This window comes from Pavona decussata, unplaced genomic scaffold (genome assembly GCF_977016875.1).
Source record: "Pavona decussata unplaced genomic scaffold, jaPavDecu1.1 SCAFFOLD_51, whole genome shotgun sequence".
Lineage (NCBI taxonomy): Eukaryota > Metazoa > Cnidaria > Anthozoa > Scleractinia > Agariciidae > Pavona > Pavona decussata.
This window is the reverse complement of record NW_028145473.1, coordinates 6,418,171-6,434,701: the sequence shown is the minus strand read 5'-3', so window position 1 is coordinate 6,434,701 and position 16,531 is coordinate 6,418,171. Positions and strand designations below refer to the sequence as shown.

The window sequence follows — 16,531 nt, the reverse complement described above, 5'->3', positions numbered from 1 at the left end:
ATAGCTATACGTCTTAAGAGAACATAACCCGGTGCCCGAGATTTATTCGACTCAAAAATCAACAGCCAGCAATATTTCATTTTCTAAAGCCAATATTGTTCAATAAATTTAAATACTTTATTTCAAATAAATTACACTTATTGTATACGCTACACTTATTGCTCCATTAAGGGGGCTGCTGTCATGGTGCCGGCACGCCTTTATTTCGTTCAGTAGAAAAGAACTGGCTTCATATCGCGTCTGTATCAAATCGTTTTTACGAGTCCTGTATCGAAATAATAGAGATGCAAAACAAAGTTTGAAAGGAACAGCCATGACATTTTACATGACAACGGAATTAGTTTCCATTCCAAAGGAGAATCGAGATTCGCGATATGAGATTTTAGCCAGTTTCATGTAAACGAATACATAAGTGCTTCAGGCTAGGGAACCCGCGGCGGTATGAACTCGTACAGATGTAAAGTCGTGATGGTTCCATGTAAACACCCCCTTACTTGTTTGTTTGCTTGTCTGCTGAGTTGCTTGCTTATTCCTACTGAAACTTCAACTTTGCAATTTATAAAGCAAACAACAAACTGACAAACAATTCAAGCAAAAGCATTTGCAAAATAAAAACAAGAGCCAACCTTACCTCTAAACCCACAATCATGGACAAAAGTTGTTGAGACACATAAAAATTAACAACCTTTTTCCCTAGGTTTAAATTCTCCTCTCTCCCCTAGTGAAAGGTAGCTTCCTTTCCCCTTTTTCAATGTTGGAAACAAATAAACATCTAGGAAGCATTTTGCGACTTTGTTTGGGGAGGAGGGGGGTGACTACAGATGAAAAAGGTGTTTTCATTCAAATACAAAATACCATTGTTTGTTCGAAAGCATTAGTTTTGGTAAATTGTCTCAATACTTTTGTCCACAATTGCAGATTTGACTTAATCGAATTAAAATAACTGGGCCTTGGCCTGCCTTTCTCAAAACTTCACGAAAACATTTCGGGCCGGAAAAGTATTTTACGAGTACAAATTTCGTTTACCAGAAAGCCTATGTTTAATGATTTTTAAAGATAAAACGTTGAAAACTTTACAATGACGAGAAACACATTGAGCTAATTTGCACTAAAAATCGCCAGAAAACGAATTTGAAAAGTGCTACTAAGGCCCGACTCAGTCTTTGGGAGTTTTGAGAAAGGGATCCCGATCCGTTCTGAAATAATCATTACATAATTGTTGCACCTAGCCTATTGTGAGAAAATGAACCATTTCCAGTCTTCTCATCCTGATACTAAAATAGCAAAGTTACAGCTAATAAATTTTAAAAAATTAAAGATAAGAAACATGCATAAAAACAATTACATTACGGTCTTTTTCTCCATACATAAGTAGGAAACTGAAACGGCACTTGATCCGTGGTTCAATGGTTTACATTGTTCTATTTTTCGTTTCTTGACCAAAGCGTGCATCGACATTCAGTTTTTGGCATCTATTGAATTTAATCTTGAGTCATGATAATTGAAACCAAACTTGGTGTCATGTATGCGTCTTATTCTCATGGAGTAGTCCTCTCTTGTCTTGACAACGTAGCATCTACCGAAAACAAGAACCAGGAATATTATGATTTCAAAGTTAACAGTCATTTTTCAACTTGGAGACTCAAAATTAACAAGCGAACTGTAAAGTTCAAAACATAGCTAAGGTTTGAATCTTGCACTTCCTCCAATCATAGTTACTATGACAACCAAATAATCCTTATACTTTTCATTCGCTTCGCTTGTGGGGCATCAAGGAAAGATGATGAACGAGTGAAAACAATATTGTGAGACCACCTTCCTTTTCCTCTTAAAACTCTTTTCCTTGGGCGATTTGTTCAGTTTTCTTTATGATCATTCCCATCAATCTTAACACCTGAAGTACTTGAAACACTCCATTGGCGTGTTACTAAATTAACGCAGCCGCCAGAAATTGAAAGGGTTTTTCTTGAAACTGCCGGTGCAAAATAATTGCTTAGAAGCAGTGTAACAATGCAGCATGTCGTTAATTTTTGACCTACAGCGTTCGGAATTCCCTCAGTGGCAGAGGCTAGAAATAGTGAAAGAAGAAGAGATTAGGGCGCCCACACGATTGAAAGAGAGCGCGGAGGAGAGAGAAAAGGATTTGTTTTCCCTCCCCCTTTCCCTCTCCCGCCTTTCGCGTTCCGAGCTTACCACACGCACTTCGCGTCAAGTTCCACTGTTCTCTTTTCGTTCTAGCACCCGCCACGAGCGATAACGTAAGAGGCAGTGCAAATAAAAGACGCTAATTTCGAGATTACATGGTTAGTATGTAAAATACGTTTTAACAGCTACTCTTGATATAGAGGAGTAAATAAATGATCTGGAAAATACCGGCAATAATAAAAATAGTTCGTAGAGGTACTTTGAAAGCGAGAGAATAAGACCTGTCATTGCTTTTTTTAGTCTTCCTTTTCCCAACTAGCGAACGTTTACATAACAACCATGGTTTTTCTTCTACGGACATCAACTATAAGAAGTTAAAGCCCCTTTAAAAATTATAACTAAACGGCTCGGAAACAATTAATTTCAAAATCTCTTCATGGGCAGGTACTGAGGTGTTCCTTTAGTTAGGTAAATTTACCAAAGTACCAAAGTACCAAAGTTAAAATTTTATTTAATGAATGTTTCCATAGCTAAATGTGCAAGAAACAGTAGCAAAGACATATCCGCTGCTAAAAAAAACTTACAACAAGCTGAACAAACGAGCTCTGATTTCATTTTCAAGCTCTTGTATTTGGGATGCTTCGTTTTCGAATTTCCAGGTACTTCATTTATAATCACGATTATCGGAAGTATCATTTTCCAGTTTTGGGTTCTAAGGTCTTCGTTTTCGATTGTTTCGTTTTACGACCGAGACCGGAACAACTTATCCTCTAGCACAAAGCATTTTGCTCATAATCAAGTCCACAAAGCGCTTGTTTATACATCTCTGTATCCATGCAGCCGCTATGTCAATCCCAACGAAATTTTCCACCTTTTAATCTATCGCCATTTATTCGCAAAGCTCCTGTTGCTAGAAGACAGGTAACTTACAAAGTAATCACGTGTTTCAGATAGCGCTAGCGTTACAGAACCCGGAACAGACAAAACTAAACTTGAGATATTGTTATTGAATTAGGATTTCTGAAATCAGTTTTTCGTAGAAAATTCAGATAGACGAAAGGAAGATCGACTAATATATTTGAAACATTGATTGACAAGTGTAGATGATTTTATTTGATGAAAGTAAAAGGATATTTTCATTTCATTTTGTGTTGATTTTGTGTGACACAACATAAAACCTTCGATGACGGCACTAAAAATATCACAGTTCTCCTTTCTCTCCTGGAAGTCACCGTTTTTTATCCATATTTATTTTTAGTCAACTCACCAATTCAATGCTCAGCTTTTGTTTATATTTTCCTTCACCGAGTCAACATCAATTTGAAGTGAATGATTATTTTCATTCCATTGATTATATATACATATGAAAAACTTCATTTTACTTCAAATTTCTGAGTATCACATAAGGTATGTGTTACATTTTCCAAGAAAAATAACCGAAACGAAAAGGAAGAAGTAATACAAACGATTAAATACGTAATCAATTATAGTAAGAAACTAACTGATGTTAAAGGTCGGGCGCCTGATAATAGAAAGGGTCTCGAGCATTCTAGTCTTATTCTGGATGTACGTTTATTTTAAACAAAAATCACAAACATCGACGTTTAATTGATAAAATTTGTGACGCATTTCTTCCCGTCAGAATGAAAAACTATAAATCGTGTCAAGCGTAAATGCAAGCCCCGTTTTTCCCGCGCGTTTTATATTTATTTATTAATTTTTTTTTTTTTTTTTTTTTTTTTGGTCGTTTCCCGTGCGATTTCAGGCGAATACCAGTGTCACTGGTTGCTTTTAAATTGAACAATAATAATAATAATAATAATAATAATATTAATAATAATAATTTATTACTTATAGAGCGCTATTTACAAACACAGATCAATAGCGCTTTGCAATAAAAAATACTAATTTAATCAACGAATAGGAACAAATCCAGATAGCACTCAGTTCTTTCAACCATTTAATTTTGTTGGACCTATATATTTTGCAGCTCTGTTGTTTCAGGGCTAGGCTACATTCTTTCTGTTGCTTTTCCGTTGCTCCGCTTTTGTATTTTTTAACCAATACTGTGAGCCGTTTTAAGAGCTTTGTGGTGGCCACAATCCTATTTTCCTACAATACCATGATTGGGCTATTTTTAACTTTAGAAGCTCACATGAACTTTCAGCGAATCTTGAAATTGAAAACAACCTCGCCCTGTGATCACAAAAGCAGTGATGATAATCCTCCTAGCAAATACAATCGTTTAACTTAGGTGCTTCTCATACTGAAAACTTGACTGAACAAAACTTGAAAAAACTTCCGACTCCCATTATTCAGAAAAAACCCACGCGCGAAAAATGCGGTTCGAATTCCTCATCCCGATCAAATTCCTCACTCCCCGGTTACAGTACCCGGCCAAATGCCAGGGGTATGGCGGGATAGGGTAATGTTGAAGTTCAAAAAGCTCAACTTATGACTCAATAATTATGAATTTAGTTTGCTCACAACATGTAAACAGTTGTAATGTGAAGTTATGCGCTTGGAATTGCAAGCGGAATACGGTATTCATTGGTGCTGTGATCGACTTTTCGTATTGGCAATAGGGACAACCTTCTTCGTAATCATCAAGCAATAAATTATGCTAGCCTATCGGTGAATTATGAATTGATGCTACTCAATGCTACTGCTTACTGTCGCTAACAAACTGTAGTAATACGAACTCACTTCCCAAAGGAGGGATCAAGATGGCGACCGTTTAGGACAATGATCGTTCCCAGTGCCTTTGGGATGACATCAAGCGCGTGTCACGCTGTCCTCATAGCTAGCTCGGTTGCAATCACCTTCCATGCCAACGACAATCGATCAGTTCTTATGGCCATCTATTAATAAAGACCCTACGTTTCTTGGCCCAGTCTTAAACCTTTGAGTGGACTGTATGGTCCAGTAGAATATGTGGTCCTGTCTCCAAATTGCAATCATAAAAGAACAACTAGCCTGAAGGTATGACAAACCTTGGCTGTGATGAGTTTCTCTTATCGTGCATTATAACCCATCCATTAATTTTCGCGCGATTTTATTGGCTACTTTCCGTCACGTGATGCAAATTCACAGGACGGTTATCACGCAATAAGCCCCGCCTGTGTCGATATTTGCCCTCCTATTATTTCCATTGAAAAGAAACAAAGCCAGCGGGAAAAAGCCAGCTCAAAAGTTTCACCTTTTCATCTTTATTATTTTACATGGAAGAAAAACAAACTCGTTTTGTAGATTTCCAGTCATGTTTACAGCAAAAAGCTGGTCGCAAATGCTGTTCCGGAAAGTACAAAAATGTCAACGAAACATGCTGTCAACGTCTTTGAAGGTGAAGAAATTAAAGTTACGAGTAGACTTTCAGATTTACTGAGTACTACGCAAACTGAGTAGGTTTGTTAAATTTTGGTCCTTGTTTACGTCAGTCGCGCGCATCCGCCATCAGATCAGCGCTGGCTTTTTTGCGAAGCTTCGCTTCTCGGCCAAATATTCATTTTTCGGACAATCTCTCAGCCGCGGACATTATCAGCCGACATACCAGCCGCCTGAAGGGGTTTATTTACTAATTACTTCATTAATTGGGTTGGGGGTGAGGTCGGGGTAGGATAAGGTCAACAAAGTCCTGATAGCAACCTTAGAAGAGGCCTCAAAATTTCATCGATTAATCCTGTTGACGTATTCTTTTTAAATCAGCATGAGACCTGACAGAGATCTTGGAAAAATGTTCTCCATTTCTCTGACATTCTTATTATTAGTATGTAGTAGTAAAATGGTACAAGTATATGCTATCTAAAAATATAGGCATGAAATGATGAGATGGTTATCAATTTAAAGGGGAAGTATCACCACGAAAATTTGCTGTCATTTCAAAACCCAAAAATGTTTGACTGTCAGCAGAAACAACGAAATAATTGTCAAGTTTGTTGAAAATTATCACCCCAGTGCAATAAAACAGTCGATTAGTGCCTCTGGCCAGAGACAGAGTAGGCCGGTTTGGATTGAAACTTGAAAAATATTAGGCTAATGTTTTTCAAGTTCTCGCATTTTTGTTTCCAAAATGCGCCAGAACAGATCATAAGTTGTTTCTTTCAAGAATTGAGTTGATTTCGTTCCTCTCGTCATTCTAGAATTATTTGGCAGGTGATTGAAGGGCTTATTTCATCATTTTTAACAAAAGATATAAAAAACCCCATGATGCTTCCCCTTTAAGTATCATATCACTTATGTATATAAACATTCCCATCTTTTGAAGATTGCACATGCAAATGTTACCTTTTATACATTGTTTAAATTGAAAAATGACTCGGAGTGGTTTAAACATCATTCTTTTTAGCACTTAAGAGCAATTCTCCAGGAAAGTGAAGCAAAGTTGGAAATGAAAATTTTTAACCCCCCTTCATTTTTTGTGTGGAGGTAGGTTACCTGGAGGGATGAGCAAAAACAACCATATTTGGATCGGCAGGTGCGTCGTTGCCATGGAAACCGCACTTGATCACGTCGGCCTGAGGTCTATGTTTTAACCGAAAAATTCACTCTCAAATAGTAAAAATAAACGAGTCTGGTTCTCGAGTACATGTGAACCAATTCAAATGAAATTCATACAGATGGTAGAACCACTCTCCCAGTTTATAAAATTTGCTGTTAGAGTATTTTGGGTTCTATAATCAAGAAGACCTTGGTCGTACTACTATGTTACCTGTCAGCCATTTTGACAAGAAGGAAAAACAAGCACAACCATATTCGTTATTTCTCCGAAAGTACTCTTTGCACATAAACCAAATTAGCAGCAGGGCTTACATAGATATTGAAGTTTATAAATATTATAAAATCTATTTGGGGAAAATTATATTCTGGCTATGGGTGTTGAAGACATCCGAGGCAAGTTGCAAAAAATTGCAAAATTGGAAATGTTGAGGTCTCCAGTATTTGGTTCAAACAGGCTTTAGATAGAGAATATCAGCTTCAGAGGTTTTTTCATTCATCTTATCTGTTATCTACATTTGATTGATTAGGTTTTGGCCACTGAATTTGATGAAATATAAATTAAAACAAAGCCTACCTTGCAACTTTTGGGAATTTCTTCAGGATGCTTTTGTCGTATAGTATTGGTCTCTCCTCAGTTCGTTCGCTCCATTTTCTTGACCAACTCTTGCACAGACTCTAGCGGAAAGGACAAATCTAACTGCCTAGCCTCGCCGAACATCTACTTTTAGACCAAAGATGATGATGCATTAACCCGAATAAAGAACAGTCGAACAGGTCAAACACAGTCGTGTGTCGAGTATCGAAATAATTCATCAATACAATCCATCCAGGAAGTTAAATAGATGCATCAAGATCACAGCTGAGCAAATGCATGTCTGCCACGATTCTGAATAACGTCTTTGGCTAAATCGAGCCGTACATTCCGTGGTGCATGGTTGAGAAGCGAAGAAATCGTTGTTTACGACCTGTCTACGACCAAACGTATGTAGACCGGAAATGCGAGTGGCAAAACTGCTGACCGGATGTAGTTTTAAATGCGATATACCCGCTTTTTGTTTGTTTGTTTTTGTAGCTTCGGCTAATTGCCGCAATGGCATTATCTCTTCTTTAGATATTTTTGGTACAATATATCATTGATAGGGGGATAAAAGGATGACTTTTGATCCGCTTTTATGACTGTTTTACAGTGGTGAATAAAGAGGACAAAATAAAAGAGCTTCACTAGTCGTTTTACGCAACCACATAAGCCGCCCATGTTTCCTGGGTTTGTTTGTTTGTTTGTTTGTTTGTTTTTAATTCATTGCTTATTGGATGTTAAGGATGGCCTGCATGTAAGATACGTCGCTGATCTGGGGCATTAGCGTACACATTAGAAGTTACGAAGTTGGAATTTTTGACCCACCTCTCCTCCAGAAATAAATAAGTCCTCTTCAAACCGATAAATTTTCACATTCAGTACCTAATACCTGCCCAAATTTTGGCATTCTTTCTATTTATTTATTTATTTATTTATTTATTTATTTATTTATTTATTTATTTATTTATTTATTTATTATTATTATTATTTTTTTGCTGTTGTTTTTTTTGGTGGGGGGAGGGGTGACCGGACGTAAATTTGTGCCGTCGATCAAAACACTGTAAGGGAAATTTGCATATCGTCGTGCGAAGGAAAATATCCTGGTCGGGACAATGGAAAGTTGGTCTCTTTCAAATCCCAATAGGGACGTTTCGGTTTGTAAATTATTATATAATAATATAAAACTCAGTCAATGTCAAAGGGATATTTCCAGGCACGTGTAAGCCTAGGGACTTAGTATAAACCGTGATGAAATCAGCGACGAAATGGATCTTATTCTTTGCCGTGCAGTTAAATAATTATAAGATTTCACGCGCGAATTTTTCATTCTCTTGTCACGAATAGTTTATCATAACTGAATTTGTAATTGCATTTTCACAGTCTAAAGAGCAATCTTTTTTTGGGGGGGGGGGGGGGGTTGGGGCTATTATGATCATGCGTTCAATTTTCACCCAAGCTTCAGTTCAGCTTCATTTCCTTTGTTTTTGTTTTATTCGGTTATTCTGTTTTGTGTTGGTTTTTTTTTTTGGCTTTCTTCACCATTGCCATTGTGAAACAACCCCATTACAAGAGGATATCATTACACAAACATCTGGTGTTGCATCCCATTACATTGTGTTACATCCGGTCAGCAGTCGTGCTTCTCGGACTTCCGGCCTACGCGTTCAGTTTATTTACCATTCTTGGCTTGTCGACTATCGCAATATCTGACCCGATTTTAGCCAAAGACGTTACTTTGGATTGTTCAAAGGCATGCATTTGCTTTGTACATCGATCTCGACACATTTATTTTACTTCCTGGCTGAATAATATTGATGAATTTAGGTGCTCGACGGCAGAAATCGCAAGCATTACGACCATGTCTTGGACTTTGTCAACTATTCTTTGTCAAGTGTATGCGGGCTACTTGTATCATCATCCCTGGTCTGAAACACAGCAAACTGGATATGCGATGGAAGTAACTGTTAGTCTGCGCTAGATTTGGTCAAAAAGACGGAACGTGCGAAGGAGAGATACTGGAGAGAACCACGCGACGAAAGCATCCTGAAGAAATTCCCAAAACCCTCAAGGTAGGTTTTGTATCAATTTATATTTCATCAAATTTGTTGGCCAAAACCTTATTTACTAAATGTAGGTAGCAGACAAGATGATAAAACATACTTTTGAAGCTGATTTTCTCTCTCTAAAGCCTGTTTGAGCTAAATACTAGAGCTCTCAAAATTACCAATTTTGCAATTTTTTGAAATTTGTCCCAGGTGTCTTCAGCACCCATGGCCAGAGAATAGTTTTCCCCAAATTGATTCTATAATATTTAGAAACGTCAATATCTATGTAATCTCTGCTGCTAATTTGGTTTATGTGGAAAGAGTACTTTCGGAGAAATAACGAATATCGTTGTGCTTGTTTTTCCTGCTTGTCTAAATGGCTGACAGGGAACATAGTAGGACAAGCATTTTTGTCTTGTTTATAAAACCCAAATTATTGTAACGGCAAATTTTATAAACTGGGAGAGTGGTTCTACCATCTGTATGAATTTCATTTGAATTGGTTCACATGCACCTGAGAACCAGACTCGTTTACTTTTACTTTTTGAGAGTGGAACTTTTGCTCAAAACATGGTCCCAAGGCCGACGTCATATAGTGCGGTTACCATGGCAACGATACATCTACCGATCCAAATATGGTTGTTTTTGTCTATCCCCCAAGGTAACCTACCTTAACACAAAAATTGAAGAGGGGTTAAAATTTTTCATTTCCAACTTTGCTTCACTTTGTTGGAGAATTGCTCTTAATTTAGTTCCAAATTAATCATACTTTTAATTAAATTGGTGCGTCGCTTCTACTTACCAAACAAATGTGTTTTGCCGACACTTAAACTATCACTTGGTCTTAAAATGCCAGTATAGTGTGCCATAGCGCACACTGAGCTTTTTTTAACGACGCGTTTGTTTATTTATTCTTCTCCCCGAAACATAAGTGTAAGTCTTAGAGAACACTTAAAAATCAACAGCCAGCAATATTTCATTTTCTAACGCTAATATTGTTCAATAAATTCAAATACTCTATTTCAAATGTTTCCATAAATTACACTTATTGTATACGCTACAATTATTGCTCCGTTAAGGGGGCTGTTGTCATGGTGCCGGCACGCCTTCATTTGGTTCAGTAGAAAAGAACTGGCTTCATACCGCGACTGCGTTAAATCAGTTTTACGAGTCCTGTACCGAAATAATAGGGAAGCAAAACCAAGTTTGAAAGGAACAGCCATGACATTTTACATGACACCGGAATAAGTTTCCGTTCCGAAGGAGAATCAAGACTCGCGATATGAGATTTAAGCCAGGTTCATGTAAACGAATGCATGAGTGCTTCAGGCTAGGGAACCGCCATGAACTCGTACAGGTGTGAACTTGAAGTCGTGATGGTTCCATGTAAACACCTCCTAACCTGTTTGTTTGCTTGTCTGCTGAGTTGCTTGCTTGTTCCTACTGAAACTTCAACTTTGTGATTTGATTTAATAAACAAACAGACAAACAAGCAAAATGCTTTTGCACAAAAGAAGCAAAAGCCTACCACAAAACCCAGATTTGAGTTAATCGACTTTGGCGTGCTTTTCTCAAAACTTCCTGAAGACATTTCGGGCCCGAAAAGCTAAGTTAGGAGTACAATTCTCGTTTATCAGGAAAACTATGTTAAATGATTTTGTAAGATAAAACGTTGACAACTTTGCATTATCAAGAAACACATTGGGTTAATCTGCACTAAAAACTACCAACGATGGCAATGCAGAAAGCGCATTTGAAAATGCTACTCAGGCCCGACTCAGTCTTCGGGAGTTTTGAGAAACGGATCCCGGTCCGTTGTAAGCTAAGGATTACATAATTCTTTCCCCTGGACTATTCAGTTATCTATTAGCTTATTCAGTTGCACCACACTAAGCAGATAGAAGCCAAGGGCGAGTTGTCTTATTGTAAGCATAACCAGGTGACCGATCTATTCATCAACAGCAAATTCTGTACAATGGATTATTCCTTACCAGTTACTTGGCGACTTCATCAATTTTCCTGACACGAGCACCCAGAGAAATCTACCAAAATTTAAAACGCAGTCGCTTGGCCAATCACATTGCCAGTTTTTCATCCGGTCGCTTTGTTTTCCTGTTAATCTAAGACAACTCCTCAAAAGGGATATCACTTCTGCTCAGTTAAGATCAGCATCGCAGATTTTCATTACAAGTTTACTTAAAATCACAAGCACCTCTTTGAGACTAAGTTATCTTCAGTGAAAAGTTAAGAATGGCACATTCCAAAGAAGACTAAAGGAAAACAGGTTTTCTACCTTCCTTTGCTTTTACAATTCTACAAATGTCGCTTGTGAGCTTCTTTAACATATGTATTTCAAGAATAATTTTTTTTTCCAAAATGGGTAAATACGCTGTCTTATTTGTGTTAATTAACACAACTTGTCATTTCTACATTAACATTTCTGTAAAACTAAAGTGCTCACTATTCTTTCGAATAATAAGGAACGCAACGGCCTCAAAATGTGTGTAAATATATCTACGATGCTGGCACTTCAGTTAGAATACTATTGAGAGAAGATGGACCATTTCTAGTCTTCTCATCCTGGTACTTAAAAAGCAAAGTTACAGCAAATAAATTCATAAAATTAAAGATAAGAAACATGCATAAAAACAAGCACATTATCGTCCTTTTTCTCCACACATAAGTAGGAAACTGAAACGGTACTTGATGCATGGTCCAATGGTTTACATTGTTCAATTTTTCGTTTCTTGACCAAAGCGGGCATCGACATTCAGTTTTTCGCATCTGCTGGATCTAACGATGTAAATTAATAGTCGTGATAATTGAAGTAAACCAAAAATACTCATCATGTATGCGTCATATTCACGTCCAACATCCTCTCTTGTCTTCACGTCGCAGCATCTGCCGAATAAAAGAACCAGGAATATTATGATTTTAATGTTTACAGTAAATACTTAATTTCAATAACTTGCTTGAAGACTTTAAATTAACAAGTTTCCTGAGTTAAGTTTGCATACCTGAATTTTGATTGACAGATAAAGAACACAAGAACAAAACTATAAAAATGAAATAGAAAACGACAAGCGAACCTTAAAGTTCAAAACATAGCCAACATTTGAATCTTGCACTTCCTCCAAACATGGTTACCACGACAACCAAATAAACCTTAGCCTTTTCATTCGCTTAGCTTATGGAGCGTCAGGGAAAGATGATGAACGAGTGAAACAATATTGTGAGACTACCTTCCTTTTCCTCTTAAAAATCTTTTCCTTGGGCGGTTTGTTTAGTTTTTTATGATCGTTCCCATTAATCTTAACACCTAAAAGGAACTTTGAATTAACGCAACCCACAAAATTTGATAGGGTTTTTCTTGCGACTGCTACTGCAAAATAGTTGTATGGCAGCAGTGTAACAAGGCAACTCTTGGTTGATTTTTTATCTACACAGAACTTGGATAATAGTCTTAGTGGCATGCACTAGAAAAAATTAGAGAATATGACAATCCAACGCGCACAAGATGCAAGGAGAGCGAGTATAGGAGAGGGAAAAGGACGTGTATTCCTTCTCCCTCCCTTCGCGCTCCGAGCTTCTCACACGCACTTCGCGCGCGCGTTCGATTCCACTACTCTCTTTTCTGGCGCATGTCACGCACGGTAACTTAGGAGGTAGTACAATTAAGAAACCGCGAAGTTCAATATTACACCTGTAAGTATGTACAATCCCTTTAACATCTGCTCTTGACTGAAGGGAGTATATGTATACTGTGGAAAACTTTGAAAGCAAGAGAACTAACTCTGTCAATGAATATTTTTGCCTTCCTTTTAACAAGTATGGAACGTAAGGCCCCTTTAAAAAATATTACCAAACAGCTTGGGTTTCAAAATCCCTTCATGGACAAGTATTGAGCAGTTTCTTTAGTTACGTCAAATATTTACGAAAGAAAAAACATTTTTTTCGCAAACAACACTTACCATCGACTCTTATTTTTTGCTCCAAATTCCAGCGTAATGTCATCACCAATCAGCACAAATGGAGCCCAGTACTTCACGGCACTGAATTCTTCCGATTCACGAAGAGATTTCATAGCCTGGTGGAGAGCCACACTGGCGCTTTTTCCATCTACAAGGTGCTGATAGAAACTTTCCATGAACACCATGGTTGCCTCGTCATCAATCGCCCAGAGTGACACAAGAACAGACCGAGCACCAGCACACAGGAAAGAACGCGCTATCCCGACCACACCCTCAGACTTAATTTCTCCCCGGCCACTGTGACAACAGCTCAGGACAACGAGCCTCGCTCTTAAACAAACTGCCTGCACATCTGACATTGTTAAAATAAAGTCTTGTCTTCTAAGAGGCTGGGATTTGCGACCAAGATCTAAGGCCAAAACAATTTCTCCAGTCTGCGCACATCCATGTGCGGCAATGTGCACCAAAGCAACTGACTTGAGTCTCTTCACCACTTCATCTTTAGTTGCATCTTTGCCTGTCAGAGGTGTCGTCTTCAGAAGTTTTCCAATCATCTCGACCTCTTTTTTGGCGTAAGGCAACTGTGATAAATTCATAGGAACTTCATCTAAACATGGATCTCCCACGAGTAGGGCGCCACTCTTACTGTGGAAGTCGTCAGGTGCGCCTGCGATTAGTTGTAAGGAGTTCAGCGAGGGAACGACGCGAATCTTGATTGATTCACTCAACGCAGAATAAGGAACCAAGCAAAATGGACCATCAGGGACAATGACTAACTGGTTACCATGGAGCAAATCTGCAACGGGGCCAATAATAGCATCATATAGTGGACGCAAAGAGTCGATAGAGAAAATACATGACTGGTCTTTTTCCCCAATACTTTCTCTAGTCGACAGGTGGTCATCAGCTAGCTCTTCCATTGAGCGATTTTCGCATTTGACACGAACACCTGCCCCGATCTTTTTCAGGGTAGCTTCCATTAACATGGAGGCATCTCCATGTTCGATCTCCTTTTGCTTAGACAGAACCTCTCTGTTTTTCCACAGCACCCAAAAATGGATCGTGTCTTGATGAACTCTTTCCTCGAGTGCTAAAAAAACTGTTTGTGTAGTTAAATCGTTCAACATTTTCGAAATCGTTTCGTTAGTTTCATCAGACGCGGATGGTTTTGAGTCAACAACATATTTTCTCTTCAACATATCCATCAAAGCCTGTGCTCGTCCCTGCTCAGCTGCACACAAAGCCTCATAAGGCTTCCCATTCTTCAAAAGAGTTCTCCATAGAGCGGTATACGCAGTCTTATGGACATGCCGGAAGCTTATTTTCCATGCATCTTCGGACTGAAGAAGAGTTCTTGTTTTCTCTAAGACTCTAATACTGGATTGATAACAATCAATCGCCTCACAAAAGGAAGTAGACGATTCATGATCAAGACCTAGCGAACAGTATGCAACTCCCTCCTCAACCATGTCCCCTACTTCTTTTGCAATACTAAGGGATTTTTCGTGGTACTCTATGGCATGCTTAGAATTACCCAGGCTGTAATAGGCATTGCCTAGAAATCTTTGGGCTTTTCCCTCTCCCGCCCTGTCGCCTATCTCTTTGGTAATACTGAGATATTGTTTGTAATACTCCATGGCTTTTTCAAAATCCCCCAGAGCGTCATAAGCACAGCCCAGCCTGGCATAGCCTTTTCCCTCCCAAATCTTGCTCCCAACGTCTTTTGCAATGCTTAGATGTTTTTTCTGGTACTCTATAGCTTGTTTGAAATTACGCAGATTGTTATAAGCACTGCCCAGATTGCTATAGGCTGTTCCCTCTCCAGCTTTGTCCCCTATTTCTTTAACTATAGCAAGATACCGCTTGTGATATTCTATGGCTTGTCTAAAATTACCCAAATCGTGATAATCACTGCCCAGGTTACAATAGGCTCTACCCTCACCAGCACGGTCCCCTACTTCTTTAGCAATACTAAGTTGTCGTTTGTGGCACTCTATGGCTTGTTGGAAATTACCCAGACAATTATAAGCATTGCCCAGATTGCCATAGGTCACTCCCTCTCCTTTCCTGTCCCCTACTTCTTTAGCAATGCTAAGATCTTGTTCGAGGTACTCTACCGCTTGTTTGAAATTGCCCATTCCGCGATCAGCGATGCCCAAATTGCCATAGGCCATTCCCTCCTGAGCCCTGTCACCTACTTCTCTAGCAATGCTAAGTTGCTGTCTGTGGCATTCTTTGGCTTGTTTAAAATTACCCAGTTTGCTATGCGCAATGCCCAGATCGCCATAAGCTATTCCCTCGTTAGCCCTGTCCCCCAGTGCTTTAGCAATACTAAGATCTTTCTCGTGGCACTCAATGGCTTGTTTAAAATCACCCAGACTGTAATAAGTAAGGCCCAGATTTCGACAGATTGCTCCCCGCAAAATACTGTTGCCCACCTCTTTGGCAAGACTAAGGGATTTCGTGTAATACTGTATTGCTTTTTGGTAATCATCCAGAAAGTAATATGCATTGGCCAGAATGTAACAGACAGTTCCTTCCCATTCCCTATACCCAACCTCTTTGAAGAAATTTAGTGATTGCATGTAATACCCTATGGCCTGTTGAAAATTACCCAGATTGTAATAAGCAACGCCTAGTTTGTTATAGGCTCTTCCCTCCCCCGCTCTGTTCCCCTGTTCTTTGGCAATATTTAGGGATTGCTTGTAACAGTCTATGGCTCGTTGAAAATCTCCCAGTTGGATATAAGCATCGCCCAGATTAGCATAGGCTCTTCCCTCCCCCACTCTGTTCCCCTTTTCTTTGGCAATGCCAAGCTCTTGCACGTGAAACACTAGAACTGCTAACTTTCTATCCACCATTTTCGTGTAGATGATGATTGCAGGATCTCTCAAATGTTCTTCTGTTACACAAAAGACGTACCTAGAAGGAAAGAAAATTTGAGAGAATCATATTCTGAAGGAAAATTGTTTATGATTCTTTTTCCCCATATTATGATTTTTATCCAAAATGACTTTCATAAAACAACTCAGTACACTACTATTAATGCGATGTCACCACAAATGGTTTCGTTCACAATAAATATTTCACTCTTTTATTTTTCGTTATTTAAAGGAAAATGTTCAACTCCAGAAAAGCAGCTGATGTTATTTTGTTCTTAGACCTAAGTTGGGATACAAGAGATTACTTAAACAGTACATGGATGTTGTCAAGAGTGTAACTAGACTCCTAAACACTGAACTTTTCTAAGATAACTTCCACTAACTCGGGTCTAGAATAGTTTGGTAGTTAGCTTG

General features: G+C 38.6%; 1 protein-coding gene and 1 pseudogene across 4 annotated transcripts in view; both read right to left on the bottom strand.

Annotated features, from left to right (window-relative positions):
* LOC146481285 (uncharacterized) overlaps positions 1-16,531 on the bottom strand; it is a 31,178-nt gene that overhangs the window by 11,962 nt on the left and 2,685 nt on the right. For 2 of the 3 annotated variants that reach the window (XM_085108900.1, XM_085108902.1), the window contains 2 exons: positions 13,236-16,157; positions 11,477-12,165 (listed from right to left, as the gene is read on the bottom strand). In XM_085108900.1, the coding sequence (XP_084965026.1) occupies position 12,165; positions 13,236-16,096 (2,862 nt within the window). In that variant the 5' untranslated portion in view covers positions 16,097-16,157 and the 3' untranslated portion in view covers positions 11,477-12,164. Of the gene's footprint in view, positions 1-10,820; positions 12,166-13,235; positions 16,158-16,531 lie in introns of all 3 variants that reach the window. The other variant, XM_085108901.1, reaches the window with a different exon arrangement.
* LOC146481286 (uncharacterized) overlaps positions 1-16,531 on the bottom strand; it is a 42,504-nt pseudogene that overhangs the window by 23,567 nt on the left and 2,406 nt on the right. The gene's annotated exons all lie outside the window — the stretch shown is intronic.